The sequence below is a fragment of the Miscanthus floridulus genome, chromosome 7 (genome assembly GCF_019320115.1).
Source record: "Miscanthus floridulus cultivar M001 chromosome 7, ASM1932011v1, whole genome shotgun sequence".
Taxonomy (NCBI): Eukaryota; Viridiplantae; Streptophyta; class Magnoliopsida; order Poales; family Poaceae; genus Miscanthus; species Miscanthus floridulus.
This window is the reverse complement of record NC_089586.1, coordinates 123,218,117-123,240,453: the sequence shown is the minus strand read 5'-3', so window position 1 is coordinate 123,240,453 and position 22,337 is coordinate 123,218,117. Positions and strand designations below refer to the sequence as shown.

The window sequence follows — 22,337 nt, the reverse complement described above, 5'->3', positions numbered from 1 at the left end:
GATCTTGTGCGGGAGGTGAAGGACGGCACCTCGACGATGGCTACGGTCGTAGCACTGGCGACATCGCGGAGGACACGTGGGCTGCGACAGTGCGGCGGTGCGGAGATGGTGCGGCGGCACAGGAGCCGCATGGTCTGCGACGGCGCGAAGGCAGCGGCGCGTGGTCGCACGGGCTGCGGACGTAGCACGAGCTGTGGCTCCTGGGGGCGGGGGCGACGGAGGCCGCGCGGGCATCAGTGCAGTGCCATGCGGGTGAGCCATGGCTGGCCGCGGCAATGCTGCTATAACAATGGTCTTCCATCTGCAGCGGCTCCTGAAGCTCATCTCGTGAGCTGCATACGGTGGCGGACGACGGGCAACTTCACCTGGCTTCGCGGCACTACCAGAGAACAGACTTTAGAACGATGTCCCAATTTGACATTAGCCTCGGTATTTTTTTTTTTTTTTGCCCCCGGGACTAAAGAGACCTTTAGTCCCGGTTGGTGTCTCCAACCGAAACTAAAGGTCCCTGCCCGACGACTAAACCGGGACTAAAAGTCCTCCAACCTTTAGTCCCGGTTGGTAACACCAATCCAGACTAAAGGTAGACCCTTTAGTCCCGGTTGGTAACACCAATCGGGACTAAAGGTCCCCGGATAGGTTAGTTCAAAAGGAAAGCATCCCATCCATTATTAGATGTGTTGTGTAGGTGGGGTGATAAGCTACACGCGAGGCAGTGCATGAGGTCTTGGGTTCGAATCTCACGGGACGCAGCGGTGGGAGACATTATTTTTTTTAAAGCTGACAACACATTTAGCCCCGAATTGCTAGTCCCGGTTGGGAAACCGGGAGTAGAGCTAGTTCCCAACCGGGACTAGATCTCATTTCTGTAGTAGTGCGGAAGCAACAACGTTTGGCCGTAGCTGGTCTCTGACCATGCGCCCAGATGTCCGCGGGACCTGTTGATGAGTGGTAGAACACCCCTATTTTGCATCTATGAGGTTGAATGTGTTGGGCGAAAACCTCGGACGATGTTTGCTGGAGCCGACGACAGCGACACTTCATTCTACGGGGTTCTTCTAAGAAAACTCCGCCTAGTGTTTCTGTCTAGGCAGGTGATGATGGCGATCAACGTCGTTTCCTTCGTGAAGGCGTTGCCTAGAAGATCTCGCACTGCCCTCTTAGATGCTGGTCCGCGCGGGACATTTGTTACTTATGTGTAGGCCTTGGGTTATCGTCGAGGCTGATCTCTTACTGGTTCGCTACTTGCTTGCAGCGTGTCCCTGGCTCTTAGAGTGAATCTACAGAGACGAAGTCGGATTATGGGGTACAACAAAGCTTGGCAACTGTTGCGTTTCACTTTCTTTGAAGGTCACGACTTGTGTGAACAGGTGGCAGCAATGTTAGGGGTTTTGACTTATGTTCGGCAATGATGGACGTGCGGCGGGTTCCGACGGCTGTATGTAAGTGGGTTGCCTAGGGTTAGTCATCTGAGCTTGTGTGTTTCACTGGTTTTACTTATAAACTGGGTCAAATTCATATCATCTTAATTGAAAGGCAGATAAATAAATTTCGGTCTTAATTTTCTTTTTGTTTAGTAGTACATAAACAAAAACCAAGTTGTCTGATAGGTCGGACTGTCAAGTCTATATAATGAGATATAAGATGTATCAATGGAAGACAAGCAAGAAATACATGAGGTTTATTAGGAGAGGTTTCCTCTTCCTGCACATGTGGTGTGGCCGTGTGGCTGCCATTTGTCTGCGAGGTTGCACTGCTTGGGGTTGGGGCAACCTGGATCAGTGCACATGACATAAATTGTCATCATATTGAATTCCATCTATAGAATCCGATCTGATTAGGCTCATTAGTCAAGTAACCTCTCTTCTACAGAGAAATCTATCAACCAAAGCAAGCCATTAGAATTTAGAATGGGAAACGCTCTCTGTATCTCTCTCGTGAGCCCTAGAGCACAGGTATTGTGAAACATCCAACCTCAGGTTTTGTGAAACAGCTTGCATTTAATTTGCATACATTTAGTTATTTGACAATATCCTTTAGATACTACTATGCAACTCAGCACAAATATGTATGGCAAAAGAACTATTTGCCCTTTAAATACAATAATTTATCTGTTGTATTAACGAGCAATTGTTATCTTTGGTGAGGCTCTCGGTTGGAGCCAATGATGTTCTCGAAGCACACAAATGCGTACAATTTTTCGCGACACATGTTCCAATTTTTCTCGGTGCTGCTGTCCAAAAATCCTGTCAGCAATGGCTCAACACAATTCTATGGATACATAGCAGCACGAGATGAGAGGGATGACATGCTTAACTATATATTGTAAATTACAGCAGGGATAACCCCATCGTCGTGCAACAGGGGTACACTTCTATACCTATCTGTAATTGTTGCAAGAATGCAAGTTAATGTTGTTCTTTTGTGTTTAAAGTCCAATTCTTTCACTTGTATAGAGATTAAGCCCACTTACATCTGGTGCTTTTTTACAACTACGCAATCTCCTTAAATTATAAAACATGGAATAGAGGATTGGGTACCTGGGATAGAGAATTGAAGTATTGTAGTAGTAAACTAGTAATTGTGTCTTTGGTTTATGTTGTTCTCTGTTCCGCTTCTGTCTTCGCGCATGTTTCTTGATCTGACTTCCATATGATCAGTGCATACTCTCTTTGGTGGTCATGATGTCGTACAATTCTTGATTCAATTCAACTTCTCCAAATAAAACCTCATAACTTCTATGATAATCTGACAAATCTCACTGAAGATATTGGATTAAGTAACGGTGAAGTAACACAGGGAGCCATCCTAGACCTATGAGACCCTCCTGGAAGCCGTGTTGGGTGGCGCATTGATATATGACGCTGCACGTCACCATACCATGTTTAGCTTGGTCGTTTCTGGTAAATCGTGTGAATATGTGGTGCCTTCAGGGCCTTTATTTCTACTGCTTGTGCCAAGAAGACCTCACTTTTTGTTGTGTTTCATCTGATTTTGCAATATGCTCAGCAAAAACACAAGAACTTGTATTACAAGGGTTAATGTTAGCACCAAGTGGCATAAACCTTGTGAAAAAATAGTATCATAGAATGCTTAAAAATGATATAGAAGTGTTTTGTAACACGTGTCAACAACTTATTATATGGGATAAATTGACATCTCAAAAAGAATAAATATATTTGTCTTCTCTTTTAAATGCACACAAAAGGAATAAATAAAGACAAACTGCACAACATGACCACAAATGGGTCATCATAAGACTAAGACATGTCTATTTTGAGATAAAATGGAGCACTATAGTAATTGGGTTCAACATTACTTAATTGACTATTGCAATCATTTTGTCTTGGTATATTGTTTTATCAATGACTTCGATGCCAGTGTGGCGGGAGGATTGGTTGCTGAGTTAAAGTTCTTGGTGCATGTAAATTTCAATTGTTTCCAATGCGTTTTTGTGCCTAGAGAATATAATAGGGTGGCTCATGAAATAGCTGATAGTGGGTATGAGTGTGATGGAGTCGAGCAAATCCTAAGCTCCCTCCCAGAATGTATTAATGTAATTGTCGCTGACGATTTGTCAGCTCATGAGTAATACATCTAACCAGTTTCAAAAAAAAGAATAGTTTAACATACTCACCTCTAATTTTTGTCCTTGCTGCTGATCTACTACAATCTATCCTCAACAAAGCCAGAGAGATTGGTATAATCACTTTACTTCTCCCCCTACAACACACCAATGACTTTCCGGTGGTTCAATATGCAGATGACACTTTACTGGTTATGGAAGGCTCAGCAACTCAAATGGTCACACTTAAGAGCTTGTTGCATTCATTTGGGACTTCAACTGGTCTGAAAGTAAACTATGCAAAAACTTCAATGTACCTCAAGTTGCAGGCGGGGCAGGTTGTTAACGTAACCCGCCCGCCCGTCCCGCAAAACTGAGCTTCGTGGCTGTTGCGGACCAGCTGCAATTTTTTCGTGGGCCGAAGACTTCCAGACCTCCGAGCCCGTTGGGCGAGCGAGAAGGCTCGCAGCAACCCGCGAGACCCGCGATGCCCTCTTCTTCTCTCCCTTCCATCGCCGGGCCACCGCCACCGCCGGGCCAGATCTGAGGTTGCCTTCCGCCTCCCGGACGACCTGGGCCTCGGCGGCGGCCCCGACGGCGACGCCTTCGACGAGATCGGCTCCGAGGACGACCTCTTCTCCACCTTCATGGACATCGAGAAGATCTCGTCCTCCGGGCCCTCCAACCGCGACCGCGACGGCGCCGCCGAGACCTCGTCTCCGCAGCGCCCCAAGCACCGCCACAGCAGCTCCGTCGACGGCTCGGGCCTCTTCTTCTCGCCCGGCATCGGCGGCGGCGCGGGGAAGGATGCCGCGGCGTCGCTGGCCGAGGTCATGGAGGCCAAGAAGGCCATGACTCCCGAGCAGCTGGCCGAGCTCGCGGCCATCGATCCCAAGCGCGCCAAGAGGTACTGCATCCTCGATCGCGGCAATCCATCCATTTCTTTAGTTACCATTACCATGCGGCAATAAGTCTAGTCTATAAGGTTTCTGTGAATGCTACAAATCCATCCTGATTTTCTCCAAACAGATCCACACATGGGTAATGGAAAAATAATTACATAGAGTTGTGTGGAACTTCAATTGTTATTACCTTTCTTCTTAGAGAAGAATCTGGTGACACGAGTTCCTGAGCTCGCTGTTCTCTGGCCTTATTCCTCTTTCTAATGTTATTGTTGGTCTTGCGTAGCAGAAACCATCTAAATAAAGGTATTGCAAAAAAGGAGCCAGCGTATATCTAGAAATGATCACATTGTATCAGTACATATCATTAATTTATAGGTAATTCAATAATCATCAATTTTGCAACATTCACAACATTTGGAAACTCCCTTAAAAAGAGAAGGGCTAGTGATTTCTGTCAGGCCAAATATGCATAAATGGAGTGACTAGAGTAATGACCACGATATGTACTAAACCGGCATATCAAGCCCAGCCATACCTGAAGCAAAGGATATAACTGTGCCGCAAATGAGATTAGTCCACTAGGTGTCACTGTCATTTGCCTTCATGATAAATTTTAATACATATTGTTAGCATTACATATCAATGATATGTGGGGCCAGAATTATTATAATTCTTACTTCAACAAGTTTCCAAGAATGATGACACCAAAGAGATTGAGTCCTCCCAAACCAGCAACCATTGCCTTCTCTGATGCATTCGCTTTACTGCAAAATCAACAGGTAGGTGTATGGAAGGGCATAGAATAGATTAAAATAGCAAATTTAGAGCGGATGAAAAAATACCACTTAATGAATCAACCTATATAACAACGCCTAATCTCTAGATCCTCATGCATTACGCTCCTGATGTAACGTATTTACAATATAATATTTAAAATCCACATACACTAATTGTATTACAAATCTAAAAAAATTATCATGGGAGTTTCACACTTCTTTATTTGGTAAAATTGCAGCCTGGGTTAGTTCAACTTCACTAAGGATGACAATGATATATACTGACCTGAATTTCCACGGTTTCTCCTCTAAGTACTTTTCAATTCCACTGAACATTGCTGACCATTTGGTACCCACATATTCCCTGCTCCTACCACTTTTTGATGAAGCAGTACGTTGCAGCGATGGGAATCGATACAGGATATTGCCCTATAAGAAAAACAAAACCATTAAGTTACTCAGAAAAATGCCACCTTTAGTATGTAGCTGGCACAGGCAGAGCTATCTGTCAGCTAAGGTGGGCAACATTTAACTCGCTGTGTACTACTGATGTGTGATGGTTGCACCCCATATGCTTGTATTCCCCTTCTTCCTCAACCTCAAATGAAGGAACTAGTGCATGTAATGTAAGGGTGTTTTTGCTTTGGCTGATGCCTCCATGGCATCTGAAACCACCACTGCACCCTTCATCATCCAGGACATGGCATTTCCCAGAACCTTTTTTCTTACATCTACTCACACATTGCATGTTCCTTTATCATTTTTCTTCGTTGGAAACTTGCAATAAATCTCAAGGATTAGATACTTAGGCATGCAAGTCAATTGAGATCTTCTAGTATTTTATAGTAGAGAACCTGACATGATTGGGGTTGTTTGTTTATTCCAATTTTTTTATGCTACCTAATAGAGAAAAAAAAACAGTAATACCCCCCCCCCTTCACCCCCCCTGGCCCTTGGCCAGCGTTAGCTGGGTGGGTTGAAAGTGTAGGCCATATTTGACAATCGTCCTGCAGTTCAAGAAATGATATGAAAATATGAATACGATAAGCCTCCCCTCAGTTTATTATTCAAAGGAAGAGTAAATTGCTTTCCCAGGTGCAGGGAGTAGAGAACTTAATCTCTTAACAAAACAAGCAATACTTAGGGAAAGAGTTCCCATGCCTTGGACTCTTCTGATGGAGGTGGCAGTGTGGCACATCAAGAAACGGTGCCAGTTCTTCAGCTGTAACAACTCCACCATTTGATGAAATGTACTGCCCAATTTGTGAATTCAAATAGGAATTAGAAATCTGTAATAGCAAAAATGAATATATAATAATGTGGGATCATCACTTTGAAAACTATTTTCTAATTTTACATGTGTTAAGTGTTAGTATGCCTGCAGGATTGGTTGAGAGCAGAAGGTACATTTTCTTTGAATTGTACAAAGTAGCATATTGTTAGTTTGAGTATTGTTGTTTGAGCAATAACGACACCTTATAACTCATTACTCGCTCTTGTTTCAGGTTTATCAGATGTTAAATTATCAGAAGATGATATTGGCGATGGTGACGATATTTGAGGAAAGGAGGTGTCAGGTTGAGCAAAGAAGGGTGGCAAAGAAGGGGTGCAAGACACGGAGAACTGGAGAAGAAAATGACATTTTTTTTGTCTTTGTAGATATAGAACTCCTTTCAGTTTAGCATTTCAACTTTATTTATGTTACTGTCTTTTGGAATTCTTAAATATTTGGTCCTGGATTATTGCAGTGGGGGCATGGCTCCTTTTCCAAATCTCGTTATTCCTTTCTCAGGCTATCTATCATATTTTCTGTGCCATTGCTTATTTCCTGGACTTATATTATGTAGTTGTTGATGGAAAGTTATCTCAAACATGCTGCTTGATGGCTCTAGATTCATGTTATAGACAGTTTTGTACCAAGTAAGCTTGCTGCGATTACTATTGTATTGGTCTTGAGTAACATCCTATTCATGCATGGTGAGTGACATTAGGTATGAAAAGCTAGTCAGAGAACAGTTCTCAATATCTGATGCAGATTACTGCATGTTCCATTCTCCATATAATGCAGGTGGTTATCATCCAATGCGCATGAACTCCGGAAATGAGTAAGTATTATCATCTCTGTTTTTGTTTCCTAAATTCTGAACTTTTCATTATAAGTCATTATATTATGTAGTTGTTAACTTGATGTGATAGTACTGCACAATCAGCTTGCTACAATTAGGACCAGATGGCTCATCAAGAGACTCTATTAGATCCTTAGGGCAGCTCTGGAATTTCAGCCTCTCCCCATTTACCTCGTGGTAAGCTTCAGCTTGACTTGCCAGTGATGATGGATGTAAAGTTATGCATTTGTGATCTGCTTTCAGATATGTGGTATATTCATATTTAAATTATTTGCAGGCAAAGCGTATATTGTCCCTGGACGTTGGTCTACTTATTGCTGGTGCAAAGGAGAGGGGTGAACTGGAGTCTAGGGTTACTAATATAATCCGTGAAGTCCGGGAAGCAGGTCAGTCAGTAGTGCATTCTGAAATGTTACCAGATACGGAGCTTCTGCACGTGGTTATGAATGAATATTAAAAATCATAAGAACTTTATGCAGGCGATGTTATTCTTTTTATCGATGAGGTTCACAATCTTATTGGATCTGGAACTGTTGGAAAGGGTAAGGGTTCTGGTCTTGACATTGGCAACTTACTGAAGCCCACACTTGCTAGAGGTGAACTGCAGGTATTAGATTCATCTGATTTCTTGCTTAGTGCACTCGTTCTGTGTATATAGAAAATCATACCTTATCATATTTCCTATCTTATGGACAATATTTGTTTGCATTTTTAGTGCATTGCAGCTACAACTCTAGATGAACACCGGATGCATTTTGAGAAGGATAAGGCTTTGGCCCGCCGCTTCCAGCCAGTATTAGTAGATGAGCCTAGTCAGGTACTGTGGTTGTCTTATGAAAGTGAGGTAGTTTAACATGTAAATTTCTCTCTCAGCTATTTTTGAAACTAACTGCAGGAAGATGCTGTGAAGATATTACTGGGTCTTCGTGAGAAATATGAAACTTACCATAAATGCAAATTCACATTGGAAGCCATCAATGCAGCAGTTTATTTGTCAGCAAGATACATTCCTGACAGACAACTTCCTGATAAGGCTATTGATCTGATTGACGAGGCTGGAAGTAGAGCTCGGATGGAATCGTTTAATAGGAAGAAGGAAGGGCGGTCTTCAATTCTCTTGAAGTCACCAGATGAATACTGGCAAGAGATAAGAGCTGCTCAGGCCATGCATGAAGTGGTAATGAAAAATTTATGCACTGCTTATATGATTTTATCTTTTTGGTCCATCTAGTGAGAAAAAAAAATTCTAATATTATTGTCCTTGATTACTCAGGTGTTATCTAACAAGGAAAAATATTCTCCAAATGAGAATGCTCAAGAAAGTGGTAGTGCTAACGTTGAAGCACCAAGTCGAGACAATATTGAGTCAACATCTGCTTCATCACTCTCAGCTGATGAGTAAGTTTTATCAGTCAACATGTCATACAAGATAATCTCATGCCCTACATATCTTCAGATTCGGACATTTTGCTTGATTCCCTAGACCAAGATGATATAGGTAACTGTGATTCTCATCCGATGTATGTATATCATTCGACCCTAAGTGCAGCAATCCTGCTGAATCATCGGTGTGCCTGTCAATTCTTTTTTGCAGTTGAATATTTTGCTGACGCCATCAACGGGTCTCAGTCATACGAAGAGAAATCATAGTGAAGCTATAGTTTCGTAGACGTCCCCCATGCATTCAGCCATTCAGGTTCAGGCAGGGCTGTCATCTCATCTCATGTAGTGTAAGCTTGCTGCTTCTCTCATGTAGTGTAAGCCTGCTGCGACGCCTCGGCAAATCTAACTGTGTAAACCACAGGAACTGTTTTTGTATTTCTTGCGGGTACATATCTGGAGCCTATGCGGGTCTTGCGGGTTTTGCGCAGGCAAGCCAATCGCGTTCGATATGTACAATATTCTCGTTCGATATGTACTGTTTTTGTATTTCGGCAAATCTAACTGTTTTTGTACACCATACATAGATACTGTACTGTACGTCTTGCGGGTCTTGCGGGTTTTGCATACAAGTTTGTTGTATCCGCGGAACACTTGTCCTCAAGATCCGCATCTTTGTGGCAAGCCGCAAGCCCGCTAATAAACTTTGCGGCAAGCGAGGCGGGTTAGCGGCCGGCCGCGAACGAGCCCGTCTGCAAGTTGAAATGTACCCAATTAACATCTCTGAGCAACAGCTAGATCATTTAGCAAGAACCTTCTGCTGTGCGAGGTAGCCTTCCCTTCACATATCTAGGTCTGTCTCTTGGTTTGACAAAACCCAGAATTGTTGACTTCTCACCCTTAGCATCTAAATGTGAAAGAAGACTTGTGGCAGCATCCTCCTTCTTCAGCCAGGCTGGCCGTCTCGAATTAACAAACTCAGTAATCTCGGCCTTACCTACTTTTGCAATGTGTACCTTCAAGGTACACAACACGGTCCTAGACCAAATTGACAAATACAGAAGACACTGCCTTTGGAGAGGTGCACATTTGGACTCAAAGAAGCAAGCCAAAGCAGCTTGGGATCTGGTCAAGAAATCAAAAAGGGAGGGAGGTCTAGGTGTCTTGGACCTTAGAACTCACAGTGAAGCTCTTCTGTTAAAATTTTTCCACAAGTTTATCAACAAAGAAGACCTACCATGGGTGAACTTAGTATGGGAATCCTATCATTCAGAGGGCAGAGCAAACGACAACACAAAAAAAGATTCCTTCTGGTGAAGAGACATCCTAAAGCTGACTGATAAGTACAAAGGCTTCTCCATGATAGAAATCAAAGATGGTAAAACCTGTTTACTTTGGGATGATTTATGGAATGGAGGGGTACCAAAACTGCAATTCCCTGAACTCTACTCCTTTACAGAGAAGAAAAGCATCACTATCCAGGAAGCAAAAGAACTAAGCCAGCTTCACACAATTTTCCATTTACCATTATCAGAGGAAGCATTTGCACAATATGAAAACCTATTGGACAACCTAAACAACCTAGCGACAACTGACTCCAAAGACATTTGAAGATACATTTGGGGTTCTAATCACTTCTCTTCAAGAAAGGTTTACAAACATCTGAGAGGCCATATGCCTGAACACCCAATCTTTGGCTGGCTCTGGAAAAGTTCATGCCAAAATAAACATAGATTCTTTTTCTGGCTCTTACTGAGAGACAGGTTAAGCACAAGAGGATTGCTGAAGAGAAGAAATACGGAGTTGCCCGACTATAATTGTGTCCTCTGTGACTGTAACACTGAGGAAACAGTTTTCCATCTGTTCATTGGCTGCAGATTCGTAATAGATTGCTGGAGAATACTTCAGTTAAATCTACAAATTCAGCTGGAACCATTTCAGATCCTGGAGCATCTGAAGCAACAAATCAATGAGCTGTTCTTCATGGAAATTATAGTCTTAATGAGTTGGGCAATCTGGATGTGTAGAAACAACTTGATTTTCAACAACATTCCGGCAAGGATCTAGGAGTGCAAGGCAATTTTCAAACATGAGTTTACTTCGCTACTTTGGCGGGCGAAGAAGAAATATTTCCCAAAGATTCAAGAATGGTTACACAGTCTAGCCTAAATTTCCCCTCCCCCTCTATTTTTCTGCTCTTCTTTCTTTCTTTCCGGGTGCCTTAATCTTTTCCCCCGTACTCCTCGAATTATTTACCTTGTACATTTTCTCTGGTTTTATTTATTTAATTTGCAGTAGGGGTGCAAACCCCTCCTGTTTTCCTCGAAAAAAAAATAACCAGAGTGCCATGACCTATCACCAATGGGCAGTAGTAGCAGGATCATTGACGGTGCAGCGAGTTAGTTTATTTATCGGCATTCTCTGTAACGTGAATAAGGGGACATTTTTTGCTACGACAATACCAAAACAAATCGTGCCATGGGAGAAGGCAGCGTCTACTTTACAAGAAACATGACCAAGAGCAAGGAATGTCGATGGTCACCGGGACTTGGTGGTCCACTGCTCCTACTCCTCATCCTCCTCCCTCTCCCTGGGCACGGCCCCGAACCGCTCCACCAGGAGGTCGGCCACGATGGGCACCAGGTCCTTGCACGGCACGGACTTCTTGTACACGTCCGCCAGGTGCGAGTCGCTGCCGACGCGGCCGCCCACGAAGATGTCCGCCGCCTCGACGATCTTGCCGTCGCTGTCCTTGGTGAGGCAGCCCATGAAGCCGATGTCCGCCACCTGCACCTGGCCGCAGCTGTTGGGGCAGCCGGTCCAGTGCATGCGCACGGGCCGCGGCACGGACACGCGCTTCTCCACCTCCCGCGTCACCTGCAGCGCCCGCGCCTTGGTCTCGATGATGGCCTGCCCGCAGAACTGGTTGCCCGTGCACGCCACCAGCCCCCTGAGCAGCAGCGACGGCTGCGGCGAGAACCGCTGCTGCAGCAGCGGCTCCGCGAGCAGCGCGTCAAGCCGCTCGTTGCTCACGTTGGGGAGCACGATATTCTGCTCCACCGTGAGCCGGAGCTCGCCGGTGCCGTACTCGTCGGCGAGGCGCGCGAGCTCGAACATGTCCGCGGCCTGCAGCCGGCCCACGGGCACGTGCAGGCCCACGTACGACAGGCCTTCCTGCTTCTGCGGGTGCACGCCGAGGTAGTCCCGCCGCTCCCACGTCTTGTCGATGAGGTCCTCCGGCGCGGCGCGCTCTAGCACCCCGTTGGGCATCCTCTTCTCCACCTCCGACCGGAACACCTCCATCCCCTGCACGTACGCATCGTGTCAGACACCGTTGTTCTTCTTTGTTATTGACCAGCCGACACTTGTCCTGCATCATTATCTAACTGAATGAGATGATGAGAAACATACGAGTTCGTCGATGAGCCACATCATGCGCGTCTTCTGCCGGTTGCCTCTGAAGCCGAGGTCCCGGTACGCCTCGAGAATGGCTTTGCACACGGGGATGATGACGTCGCCGGCGACCCAGGCGTCGAGCGGCAAGGCCTCGGCCCACCTCTTGGGACTGATGAACCCACCCACCAGAAGGTTGAAGCCGAACTTGCCGTCCTTGACGGCCGGCATGTACGCGAGGTCGTTGATGTGCGGGTGCTCGTACAGGTCGTGCGAGCCGATCACGCAGACGTTCCATTTCCTCGGCCTGCAGTTACCGGCAATAGCGTGCGTGTCAGATTGGTGACACAGTGTCAACGCAATAATAAGAAGAGAAACAGAGAGATCGGCTGACAGGTTGGTGATGGTGGAGTTCCCCTGGGAGTTGTTGGTGATGTAGGAGGAGAGCAGGTTGGTGTAGGGGCGCGTGTCAACGATCTCATGGGGGTCGACGCCGGCGAGCGGGTTGCCCACGGGGTTGCGCACGTTGTCCATGCCGCTCTGCAGGCTGGTGAGGCCGACGGCGCGGAGGCCGTCCAGGATGGCCGGCACGTCCGGGAGCGTCACCCCGCGGATCTGCCAGTTCTGCCGGGTCGTCACGTCCGCGCACCCGTCCGCGCCGTACGCCTCGATGACGCTCGCCAGGTACCGCGTCTGCTCGCTCGTCGTCACGCCGTTGGGCAGCTTCAGACGCATCATGAAGCGCCCGTCTGCAGCAGCAGCATCACAGCCATGGAGGACTCGTTAGTTAGCATTAGCAAAATCACCATTTTGTCTCACGGTCTCAAGCACAGAGTGAACCCAATCCGAGACGTCTCTATCCTCTGTAGGCGTAGGACCAATCAACGGACGGTCCAAGAAAGAACGAAACTGAAACCTCTGGTTCGGGATAACAGAAAGTATGAAAGATCGTTATTTGTGACGCGGCATTTCCTTTGCAGTTTGCACAACTGGGATGCTTGACCTTTGGCTCTTCAGGTGTATTTAGTACCAACCTCTTGATGCCAACAAGAAATTTTCTATTGCCTACTAAAAGTCCAAGCTGACACTTCCTTTTTCAGTTATGTCTGAGGAGTTTTTTCAACAGTCGGCAGGAGATCTGCTGAACTTGTATTGATATACAGGAGATTAGTACCGGTTGTGATTTTAGGACACAGAAATTTTCTGCATCCGACTACAAGGCTCCCACGCAGCATACTCATACGTACGCGAATAACCACTTTGCAAACACGTTGACGTAATTACTCTAATACAATATGCATTAATCAGCTCTGAAAGGGAAACAGACAAGATTCAGATTCCAAAACGAGCCCAAAAGTAACATGAGCGCGCGAAAATGATCAAATGGAAGCATCGAACGTGCAGACTGTCTACAGAGCAGTTATGTATACACCATTATACAGTACGTGAAGTGAAGTGCATCAAGAACAGAGTCGTCTGAAATCGAGCTGCAAGTAAACTACTAGCATTGCAGCGGCGCAGAGTGGACGTACACTGGTGCTTGCGGCGGTGGAAGAGGCCGAGCCACTTGAGGCGGACGTCGACGTCGTCCTTGGTGAGCTTGGCGGCGTCGATCTCCTCCATGGGGATCTTGGCGAGGTCCTTGATGCCGTCCTCCATGAACAGCCCCATGGGCTCCTTCTCCAGCTTCACCTTCTCCTGCGGGTTCAGCCCCGTCCGGTACTTCTCCTTGAGAACCCAGTACCCTCCCTGCCGCTCCTCGACCCTCGGCTCCAGCCGCTCCGCCGGGACTTCCCCTGTCGCCGGCGGAGACGATGATGGTATGGAGACGGCCGCTCGGGCGCGGCCGGTGCGGCGCCGGGACGACGACGACGACGGCGCCGCGTGCGGGGAGGGCGGGAGGAAGCGCTGCAGGGACGCTGAGGAGGCCATGGTTGGCGGTAGCGGTGCCGGTGCCGGTGGCACTGCTGCTGCTGCTGTGCCTGTGCTGTGGTGGTGGCCATGGGTGGCGAGCTTGTGGTTGTTTATCGTGGGGCGGGAGGGGGCGCGCCGCGCTGGTTATTGGCTCTTGGGGAGTTAAAAGGGCAGGCAGATGCAGCTCGACGAAATGGCAGGCGGCCACCGAATGGGCTCTCAGCTCGCATAGCATGTGTTGTTATATTCATTTTTTTTTCTGTCTCTTCTTTGCCCTGAAGCTGATTTTCCTTTGTCAGGTACTCATTCAGTCATACTAGTACACTCCTGCTATCTCGTTGACATAAGCTACGTTAAGAACAGCACAACATTTCAAGTACATTATAGGATTAATTGGATCTGTGCCATTATAACTTTATTGTTTCTGAAGAACGTCATTATTATTCGTCTATTTTAAAGCATGTCATTACAATTCTTCGTTTCCCACAAATATGCCACTGAATACGTATGGACATAGCCTGGGCCCAGCTGCAGGCGTATACAAAGATGTATACTTCATCTCCCCTGTCACTGACACGCGGGCCACATATGTCATCTTCTTCATCCTCTTCTCCGAATCTCTCTCTCCGGTTCTCTCTCTCCATCCCAAGCGCCAGGCCGCCGCGGGTCGCTGCCTCCGTGGGTCTCCCATGGCGATGGCCAGCGCTGCCACCGCGGGTCGCTGCCTTCTCCTCTCCAGCCCGTCCCCTTTCCGGCTCCACCTCCTCCGCGCCGCCCTCTCCACCGCCGCCTCCACCCTCGGCCCCACCTCCACTCCCGCTCCCCCTCCGCGGCACGAGCTCCTCCTCGAGCGCCTCTGCCTCCACCACCTCAAGGACGCCTCGTCCCCTGGCGTCCCGTGGCCCGCCTCGAGGGCCGCGAAGCGAAGCTCGCAACAGGGGAAGGGGAAGAGGGTCGAGGCCGCCGAGAGCTTCGAGGAGCTCGGCCTCGGGGAGGAGGTGATGGCCGCGCTCGAGGAGATGGGCATCTCCAAGCCGCGAGCAGCAGCAGCAGCACAAGCCCTCCTTGCTCTAGCGCCTCCACCAAGCACCGTCGCCACCATTGCCGGGGTCGACCCGAGCTCGTCGATCTCCTCGCACAAGCCATCTTGCGCCCTTCCGCTGCTTCCATCGGCTTCGCAAGCGCATGAGGAGGCCATCTCGCTACATCTCGTGGCTAACCTGAGCTAGAAACCTCGTCTCCCACGGACATCGGCGGACCTTGGGCCATCCTCACCGACGCCGGCCTCACCTGATTCGCTCTCACCGGCGAGGGCACCCTCGGTGTGTTTGCAGGGCCACCGTCGACCTCCTCCGCCGTCCGCTAGCCCTCCACGGTCGCGGGAGCGCCATGCCAGCATCTCACGACAGCCATGGACGGAAGGTGGGAGCAGGAGGAAGGTGATGAGGAGAGGGGGAAGAAGAAGATGACATATGGGGCCCGCGTGTCAGTGACAGGGGAGATGAAGTATACGTCTTCGTATACGTCTGCAGCTGGGCTCAGACTGTGTCCATACGTATTCAGTGACATATTGTGGGAAACGAAGAATTGTAATGGCATGCTTCAAAATAGACGAATAGTAATGGTGTTCTTCAAAAACGACAAAGTTATAATGGCACAGATCCAATTAACCCATTATTATATGCCTCTGGAAAACTAAATTTTCTGGAGAGACGTTCAAAAAAAATCTGGAGAGTACATACTGTCACATTCACATCTAAGTAGGCCCCATAACCACCAAACCAAGGTTCTGGACGAGCAGCTGTTTCGGACCAATGGAAAACGCAGAGGAAGAGGCAGAAAAGAGCTGCCCCGATTTTCAGCAGCTGCTTGCTTATTGCTGAAGCAGAGGAGGCGTCGCTCCATCCCCACCCAAACAACCCCAGGGCCAAGAGCCGGTAATCTCGCGTACGTACGCGGCAAACATGTGTGTGTGTGTGATGGGTCGACCGGTACTGGCAACGCTAGGCAGTCCCAAAACTACACGGGAGTTTTTATACACATTAATTTCTATAGACACTGTATATAAAAACTATGATCTTAATATATAGTTTCAACAAATAATTTTTATCCAATCACATACATTCTATCTTTATTCTCTATCAATCACGTCCCTTCATGTCTTCGTTCTCACGTAGACATAAAATTTGGCTTATGCTGATGCTTATGCTGAAATATTATAAGAGGAAAGTATTGTTTCATGGCTGAAAAGTAGCTCAAACAAACAGGAAGTTAAATTCGGTTTCTATAATTTTTACTCTCTCTTCAATAACTATCTTGACACATCAACAAAAACATTTAGTGGTAGCACAATTAATATCCATGTTGACTGCCCTTGCCGAGCAGGCAGCAACGGCCGAGACGGCAGCGTGGCTTGGCGGCACCAGCGGCCAACCACACGTTTGGACTTTGGAGGCCACACGCCGCGGCCGGGCGGCCTTTGTCCTTTGATGCGCTTGCAAGGGCGACTTGCCTGTGCGGCTGTGCCTCTTGGACAACGCCAACCTTCCCGGCCCGGGGGCGCGTCTCGGCCACGAGCCCGCAGGGCTCAGCCAAGCGTAGCAAACACACTCGTTTTCGTAAATTTTGATTTTGATTGAACGAAAGCGTCCTGCAGGCCGTATTTGGGCGAGAAATTGCGAGCATGCAAGCTGCTGCTGTTTCTCGTTCAGAAAAGACGAAACCGTAGTTCGAAAGTCGTAGGCTGAGCAACAAAAAAAAACTCATGCCATGTTTGAAAATTTTCCTAATTCCTGTGTTTTTCATCTAAAATTGATATAATTTCTGTATGATTCCTGTAAAAAAGGATCTTATAAATGGGGCCTTAAGGAATTGACACAATGATTGTGCGCCATAGGAACCATGCTTGTCTTACCAAATTTTGATGGTTTTGGCAACACGACCACCGGTGGAGCTGGTGCCAAAATTTCAGTAAGGTCTCCATCTTATGTGACACTCCTTCATTTTGAGACCCAAGGCTGGCTACTTGGCTTAAACTTAGCGGCTTGAGTTGGCCCCCTGGCCCCTCCATGAGTTCATTTGATAGAAAAGCATTTCGATCATAAACCGATTAGTTACCCCCTCGGTTTTTTAATATAAATGTATGACGTTTATGACAGGCCAGTTAGTTCAACAAACTAATTAGATTGTCATTGATGTCATATATATCTAAAACGGAGAGAGTACATATTTTGTAGTCTAATCTAAACCTCTAGATGCCATTCGTACATTAAGCGAACAGGAAAAATATATATAAACAGGCTGCTGAGTGCTTCAAAAGGCTAGTAACTTAATGGAGCACTACAATTTCATCTGCATTGACGAACCTATATATCCATTTATGTTGCGTGGAATAAGATGGTTAAAGGAACACTCCACGTGGATTTGAACAACTGCAAAAAATCGCAGATATTAAAGGCCTGGACAAAATCAATATCATAGAAATGTTACACTGAAACAATCATACGAGCAACTACTTCAGTAATCTTGTCTCCTGCGGAAATGCCTGAGAATGAAACTGTCCGCATACATGGGGTACTTTTGTCGGATGAGACCTTTGACGCACTTCCAGAATGAAAAATCAACTTGCTCACCATCTTTCCTAACTATGAATAAACATCTTGAGTTTTCAAATTCTGGATGTAATCCTACCTGCAAAATGATACTAAATGTTAGTTGCCAAATAAGTCAGATGAACAACTAAGTTATCACCCACCAATAGCATTCGATATGATTGAAATAAAACTTGCATTAGAATTTTAAGGCTAACCATTCGATATGATTGAAATAAAACTGTCATTTGAATTTTAAGCCTAACCATTCACCCACCAAACAAACTATTCAGATTTTCTCAAAAAGAAACGGAAATCTCTGTTCAGAACAGAAAACACTGATATTTGCTGCATCTTGTGACTAGATTGTGTTGAAGTCCTTGACACGTCACAACACAAAGTTGACATACAATTGATTGGGAGTTCAAGCTCAAAACTCAGTAACAATAAGATCTTGACAGTTGTGCATGTTTATTTCTTTAACTCTCCACTTCTTGAAGACAACTAGAGTAATTTATTCGGTCCATTTTCAAGGACAACATACCGTGATGTAGTCAATACCACATCCAATTTTCTTATCATATTCTGGATGGTATGGAAGCAAACGTTCCAGAATCGCCTTCTCATGTTCAGGACTCAGCCGATCACCACTTTCATACCTGCACCCAGTTTTCAAAGTGAAACTATGACAAAAGAGAGAACAATCCAGCAATCATAGCACATAAACTGCAAGCTACGACAACTACCACAGGAAGAAGTAATACTTTCTGTTGGTGTATCCTAAGCCTTTTCTATAGATGTATAGTCGGATCAGTTCTTAAACTGGATCCTGCTGATTGTTGGATGATGATAGAAGCACATGCCATGTCCGATACTATATAAGACATGTTATCATAAAGTAAGCCTAGTGCTGACTTTGTGTGCTTCATTACTCAGGACTCAGGACTCAGTAGCCATACACTAACAGCATGTTTGTTTAAGTAAGATGCATATTTCGACCATACAATTGCTGCCTCGCATGGAAACTAATCAAACGCACAACAAAAAAAAAGGGGTCTACCCAGTGCAGAGAGCTCCCGCTCTGTGCGAGGTCTGGAGAAGAGTGTCAGTGGCAAGCCTTACCCTCGCCTGTGCAATGCGAGGAGACCACGACTCGAACCCGAGACCTTCCAGTCACAGGCGGTAAGACTCTACCGCTTGCACCAGGCCCGCCCTTCAATCAAACGCAAAACAATGCTAAATTAAATGCATATACACAGACATACAGTGCGGAATAGTAGAATGGATCAATGTTTACACCAGTATCATGGTCTATATACCAGTGTGAAGACTCTTTCTGTTGAACTTGGCACCAGACAAAGCTTTGTTTTTCATTTTCAGGAACGTGCATTGAACATGTTCCATTAAGAGAGTACAACAACAACAACAACAAAGCCTTTTAGTCCCAAGCAAGTTGGGGGTAAGCTAGAGTTGAAACCCAACATGAGCACTTAGTCACGGTTCAGGCACGTCAATAGCTACTTTCCAAGTACTCCTATCCAAACAAAGATCTCTAGGTATGTCCCAACCCTTTAAATCTCTTTTTATTACCTCCCCCCCATGTCAGCTTTGGTCTTCCTTTACCTCTCCTCACATTGATATCTCGACTTAGCACTCCACAATGCACTGGTGCCTCTGAAGGTCTCCTTTGGACATGGCCAAACCACCTCAACCGATGTTGGACAAGCCCAATTGGTGCTACCCCTAGACGATCACGTATATCATCGTTCCATCCTTGTGTGACCAAAATCCAACGCAACGTACGCATTTCCGCGACACTCAGTTGTTGGACATGTCGTCTTTTTGTAGGCCAACATTCTGCTCCATACAACATAGCGGGTTTAATCGTCGTTATATAGAACTTGCCTTTAAGCTTTTGTGGTACCCTCTTGTCACAGAGAATGTCAGATGCTTGGCGCCACTTCATCCACCATGCTTTGATCCTATGGCAAACGTCTACGTCAATATCTCCATCCTTCTGTAGCATCGATCCTAGATAACGGAAGGTATCTTTCTTAGGCACCACTTGAGATTCCAAACTCACCTCTCCCTCCTCTCACAAATTCCTTCAGAATTCCTCCGAACCATCCAAATTCCTCCGGAACCATACCATCCGAACGGGACCTTAGGAAAGGTCTTTTGTAAAAGAAAGGAGGAAACACATTTTGGAATCAACTATCCAAATAACTATGCATGTCAAAATAGTGCAGGTTCCTCTCAAAATGAATTATTGCACTAAAAAAAAAATAGTCTAGGTACTTCAGAAGTGTACTCAGAATTTTGCTGGCACCCTAGCCAGGCGCTGCAGCCAATCGAGACCAAAACATATCAAGTGCACTCAGGTGATAAGAAGTAGGATTAAATGCAAACGCTCCTATAAGAGTTGTAGATTTTGTCATTTTTTTCTGCAGCATGTCATGGCACCTTCCCTTCAAATTGCGACATATAATAATTTATACTCTTATATATGTAATACATGATAGATTAATCTACTGCATGCCTTGAGTGCAATACATCTGTGCAACCAATGGTGCAAAACCAATTGAACAACTCCTTCCATCCCAAAAGGAATACAAATCTCGGTTCTCGAGGAGTCAAGCAATCCCAAATTTTGAGCAAATATATACAGAAAACTATTGATATTTTGTATGCATAATAAGTATTACTAGATTAATTATGGAATCTATTTTCATAATAAACTTATTTGAAGATACAAGTGTTGATACTATCATAAACCTAGTCAAACTTGGGACTGTTTGCTCCTTGTTAACCTAGATTTCCATTCTTTTTGGGACAGAGGGAGCAATTCACAAGTTTCTCTTTTTAAAAAAAAATAAATAATATACTCTGATTTTAAGAAAGCAATAAATTCACAGCTTTGTCAACATTGTCCATAATGTTCTGTCCAGCATAAAACCAACTGTGCCATTATAGCAATGGAGTTGGATAAAAAGAAAAGAAAAATATAGCTGTAATTGATCCAATAGTGCCTCCATCAATGGGGCATTGTCAGCATTCGCACGATAAGTTCACCTAGCAGACTATCAGTTCGATGAATTGCGACAGCACCAATGACCTACGGTGTTAGGCTATTCTAAATTTAAAATGTATTAACCTGAATGACAAAGTTCGTGATGAATTTCTGGTGCTAATCAACAAAGCAGAAGGCAGGAAGAGGGAAATGTTGCGTACTTGCCGGAGTGGAGGATCATCCGCACGAATCCAACGAGCGGCACGGTATCCTCGAGGATAAGATCCTCCCAGTCCACCCACTCCCTCTCCGTCGCCTTCCTCCTCCCCTGAACCCCTTCCTCCTCGGGCGCCTCGTCGTCCCCCGGGCCATCAAACGAGGATTCCGCATCGGTGTCCCTCTCCTCCTCCGTCGACGTCACCGTCGCTACCTCCGGCCGCCGCAGGAAGGCCGCCGGGTCGGGCGGCGCCGCGCCTTGCTCGCGCGCCCTCACCGCCGCAACCGCGCGGCCGTGCCCGCGCCCTCGGCTCCGGAGGACCAGCAGGCAAGAGGTCGAGGCGGGGTGGGCCACGGGGACGAGGCGAGGGCGGGCGACGGCCGGCGCGGCCATGGCGTGCGCGCGCGGCGAGGGGAAGTGCATGTGTGCACGGCGAGGCGGCTGCGGCTCGGTTGGCAATTACGGCATGGGTACGGGCGGGGTCCCCCGTGTCCCAGGCCCGGCCTCGCGCGGCGGGCCGGTCGGCAGGAGGGAGGGAGGGTGCGTCGCGTGGCGGTGGCTCGTCGGGGGGTTTTCCCGAGCTGGAGGGGCCGGGGGGGGGGGGGGGGGGGGGGGGGGGGGGGGGGGGGCGGGGGTCTGGGTTGCGCCGCGCGGCGGGTGGGAATGCCGCAAGCAGTGGCCAGTGGCTGGGAAGTTAGCCGGGATGTTACACGGAGGAGTGGATAGGTCTGGGTCTGGCTGTGTGCGCAGCACGGGAGTGAGCACTGAGCGACTGAGCGCCTGCCCTGCGGTCATGTCGGCCCGCCAGTCGTCGATAGTGGTCCTATCGGCTTACGATTCTCACAATTTCAGATGATATATTTACAATTATTTATTAAAAATATTATTTTTTTAAAAAATCGTGGTTGCTGCTGCGCAACCTCCCGATTGGCCAATCCCAGAATCTACGTTTAAATTAGGATCCGTCTATTGATGACTTGAGTGATATGTAAGCTTTGATCACTCGAGTAATTGATACGGTCAAATCACACAAATAAAGGTCTGAGAAAGCAAATCCGATTTGACTCGTCCTGTTCACTCGGATGACAGTCTGATCGCTTGTTGGTTTCAGCCAGCCCAAACCAGTCAGTCAACAGTGTTTTTCTCTCACGGTAAACCAGCACCTGACAGCTCAAACCAGCTTAGAAACCAACCAGCGAACAGACCGAAAATCACACGATTTAATAATGCCAAGTATTCATGTGATAAAACCATATGCATCACAAGATTTATACAAGACCAAATCATGACAGAAGTACACATTTTAGCCTTCGAATGAGAATAAAATAGGAAAAATCATCTGCTTTGTTATTTGAAAATAGGAAAAATAATAATTCTCAAAAAAGGAAAAAATTTAAACAACAAATAAAATTGAGAAAAAACAAATATTTTCACATAATCGTAAGCTACACTAACCTTACC

At 46.5% G+C, this 22,337-nt stretch overlaps 5 protein-coding genes across 7 annotated transcripts; 2 read left to right on the top strand and 3 right to left on the bottom strand.

Annotated features, from left to right (window-relative positions):
* The first annotated feature begins 259 nt into the window (after nucleotides 1-259).
* Nucleotides 260-6,866, top strand: LOC136466182 (transcription factor RF2b-like). The gene is made up of 3 exons (XM_066464621.1): nucleotides 260-327; nucleotides 3,990-4,472; nucleotides 6,752-6,866. The coding sequence occupies exons 1-3, from the start codon at nucleotides 260-262 to the stop codon at nucleotides 6,765-6,767; spliced, it is 567 nt and encodes a 188-aa protein (XP_066320718.1). The 3' UTR covers nucleotides 6,768-6,866.
* On the bottom strand, nucleotides 4,544-5,948 carry LOC136462264 (uncharacterized protein At5g03900, chloroplastic-like). The gene is made up of 6 exons (XM_066461383.1): nucleotides 5,901-5,948; nucleotides 5,533-5,675; nucleotides 5,148-5,234; nucleotides 5,006-5,069; nucleotides 4,658-4,801; nucleotides 4,544-4,576 (listed from the first exon to the last, which is right to left on the bottom strand). Exons 1-6 carry the CDS (start codon nucleotides 5,946-5,948, stop codon nucleotides 4,544-4,546), a joined length of 519 nt encoding a protein of 172 aa, XP_066317480.1.
* Nucleotides 6,867-7,220: 354 nt separating the features above from the next.
* On the top strand, nucleotides 7,221-10,725 carry LOC136466181 (chaperone protein ClpD1, chloroplastic-like). The gene is made up of 7 exons (XM_066464620.1): nucleotides 7,221-7,351; nucleotides 7,616-7,758; nucleotides 7,852-7,979; nucleotides 8,088-8,189; nucleotides 8,268-8,549; nucleotides 8,646-8,770; nucleotides 10,605-10,725. Exons 1-7 carry the CDS (start codon nucleotides 7,221-7,223, stop codon nucleotides 10,723-10,725), a joined length of 1,032 nt encoding a protein of 343 aa, XP_066320717.1.
* A 410-nt stretch (nucleotides 10,726-11,135) lies between these two features.
* LOC136467811 (ferredoxin--nitrite reductase, chloroplastic) lies at nucleotides 11,136-14,272 on the bottom strand. Its single transcript, XM_066466600.1, has 4 exons — nucleotides 13,678-14,272; nucleotides 12,540-12,894; nucleotides 12,164-12,452; nucleotides 11,136-12,058 (listed from the first exon to the last, which is right to left on the bottom strand). Exons 1-4 carry the CDS (start codon nucleotides 14,075-14,077, stop codon nucleotides 11,318-11,320), a joined length of 1,785 nt encoding a protein of 594 aa, XP_066322697.1. The 5' UTR covers nucleotides 14,078-14,272; the 3' UTR covers nucleotides 11,136-11,317.
* A 3,143-nt stretch (nucleotides 14,273-17,415) lies between these two features.
* LOC136467821 (protein DCL, chloroplastic-like) lies at nucleotides 17,416-21,469 on the bottom strand. 3 transcript variants are annotated; one of them, XM_066466613.1, is made up of 4 exons: nucleotides 20,881-21,469; nucleotides 18,194-18,308; nucleotides 17,565-17,749; nucleotides 17,416-17,490 (listed from the first exon to the last, which is right to left on the bottom strand). In XM_066466613.1, exons 1-3 carry the CDS (start codon nucleotides 21,297-21,299, stop codon nucleotides 17,576-17,578), a joined length of 708 nt encoding a protein of 235 aa, XP_066322710.1. In that variant the 5' UTR covers nucleotides 21,300-21,469; the 3' UTR covers nucleotides 17,416-17,490; nucleotides 17,565-17,575. The 3 variants fall into 3 exon arrangements, with proteins under 3 accessions (XP_066322710.1, XP_066322709.1, XP_066322708.1); XM_066466612.1 differs by having other exon boundaries at nucleotides 17,575-17,749; XM_066466611.1 differs by having other exon boundaries at nucleotides 17,416-17,749.
* Nucleotides 21,470-22,337: the final 868 nt, after the last annotated feature.

Coding starts and splice junctions, on each gene's coding strand:
- LOC136467821 (XM_066466611.1), bottom strand. CDS start 21,299: ATGCACTTCCCCTCGCCGCGCGCGCACGCCATGGCCGCGCCGGCCGTC. Junction 18,309..20,880: donor ATGATCCTCCACTCCGGCAA/GTACGCAACATT, acceptor AACTGGGTGCAG/GTATGAAAGTGGTGATCGGC. Junction 17,750..18,193: donor GTGGTATTGACTACATCACG/GTATGTTGTCCT, acceptor ATCATTTTGCAG/GTAGGATTACATCCAGAATT.
- LOC136467811 (XM_066466600.1), bottom strand. CDS start 14,077: ATGGCCTCCTCAGCGTCCCTGCAGCGCTTCCTCCCGCCCTCCCCGCAC. Junction 12,895..13,677: donor CCACCGCCGCAAGCACCAGT/GTACGTCCACTC, acceptor CTGCTGCTGCAG/ACGGGCGCTTCATGATGCGT. Junction 12,059..12,163: donor TGTGGCTCATCGACGAACTC/GTATGTTTCTCA, acceptor GCGTACGTGCAG/GGGATGGAGGTGTTCCGGTC.
- LOC136466181 (XM_066464620.1), top strand. CDS start 7,221: ATGGTGAGTGACATTAGGTATGAAAAGCTAGTCAGAGAACAGTTCTCA. Junction 7,980..8,087: donor TTGCTAGAGGTGAACTGCAG/GTATTAGATTCA, acceptor TTGCATTTTTAG/TGCATTGCAGCTACAACTCT. Junction 8,550..8,645: donor CTCAGGCCATGCATGAAGTG/GTAATGAAAAAT, acceptor TTGATTACTCAG/GTGTTATCTAACAAGGAAAA.
- LOC136462264 (XM_066461383.1), bottom strand. CDS start 5,948: ATGTCCTGGATGATGAAGGGTGCAGTGGTGGTTTCAGATGCCATGGAG. Junction 5,235..5,532: donor GAGAAACCGTGGAAATTCAG/GTCAGTATATAT, acceptor TTGATTTTGCAG/TAAAGCGAATGCATCAGAGA. Junction 5,070..5,147: donor ATTCTTGGAAACTTGTTGAA/GTAAGAATTATA, acceptor TTTATCATGAAG/GCAAATGACAGTGACACCTA.
- LOC136466182 (XM_066464621.1), top strand. CDS start 260: ATGGCTGGCCGCGGCAATGCTGCTATAACAATGGTCTTCCATCTGCAG. Junction 328..3,989: donor CGGCTCCTGAAGCTCATCTC/GTGAGCTGCATA, acceptor CGTGGGCCGAAG/ACTTCCAGACCTCCGAGCCC.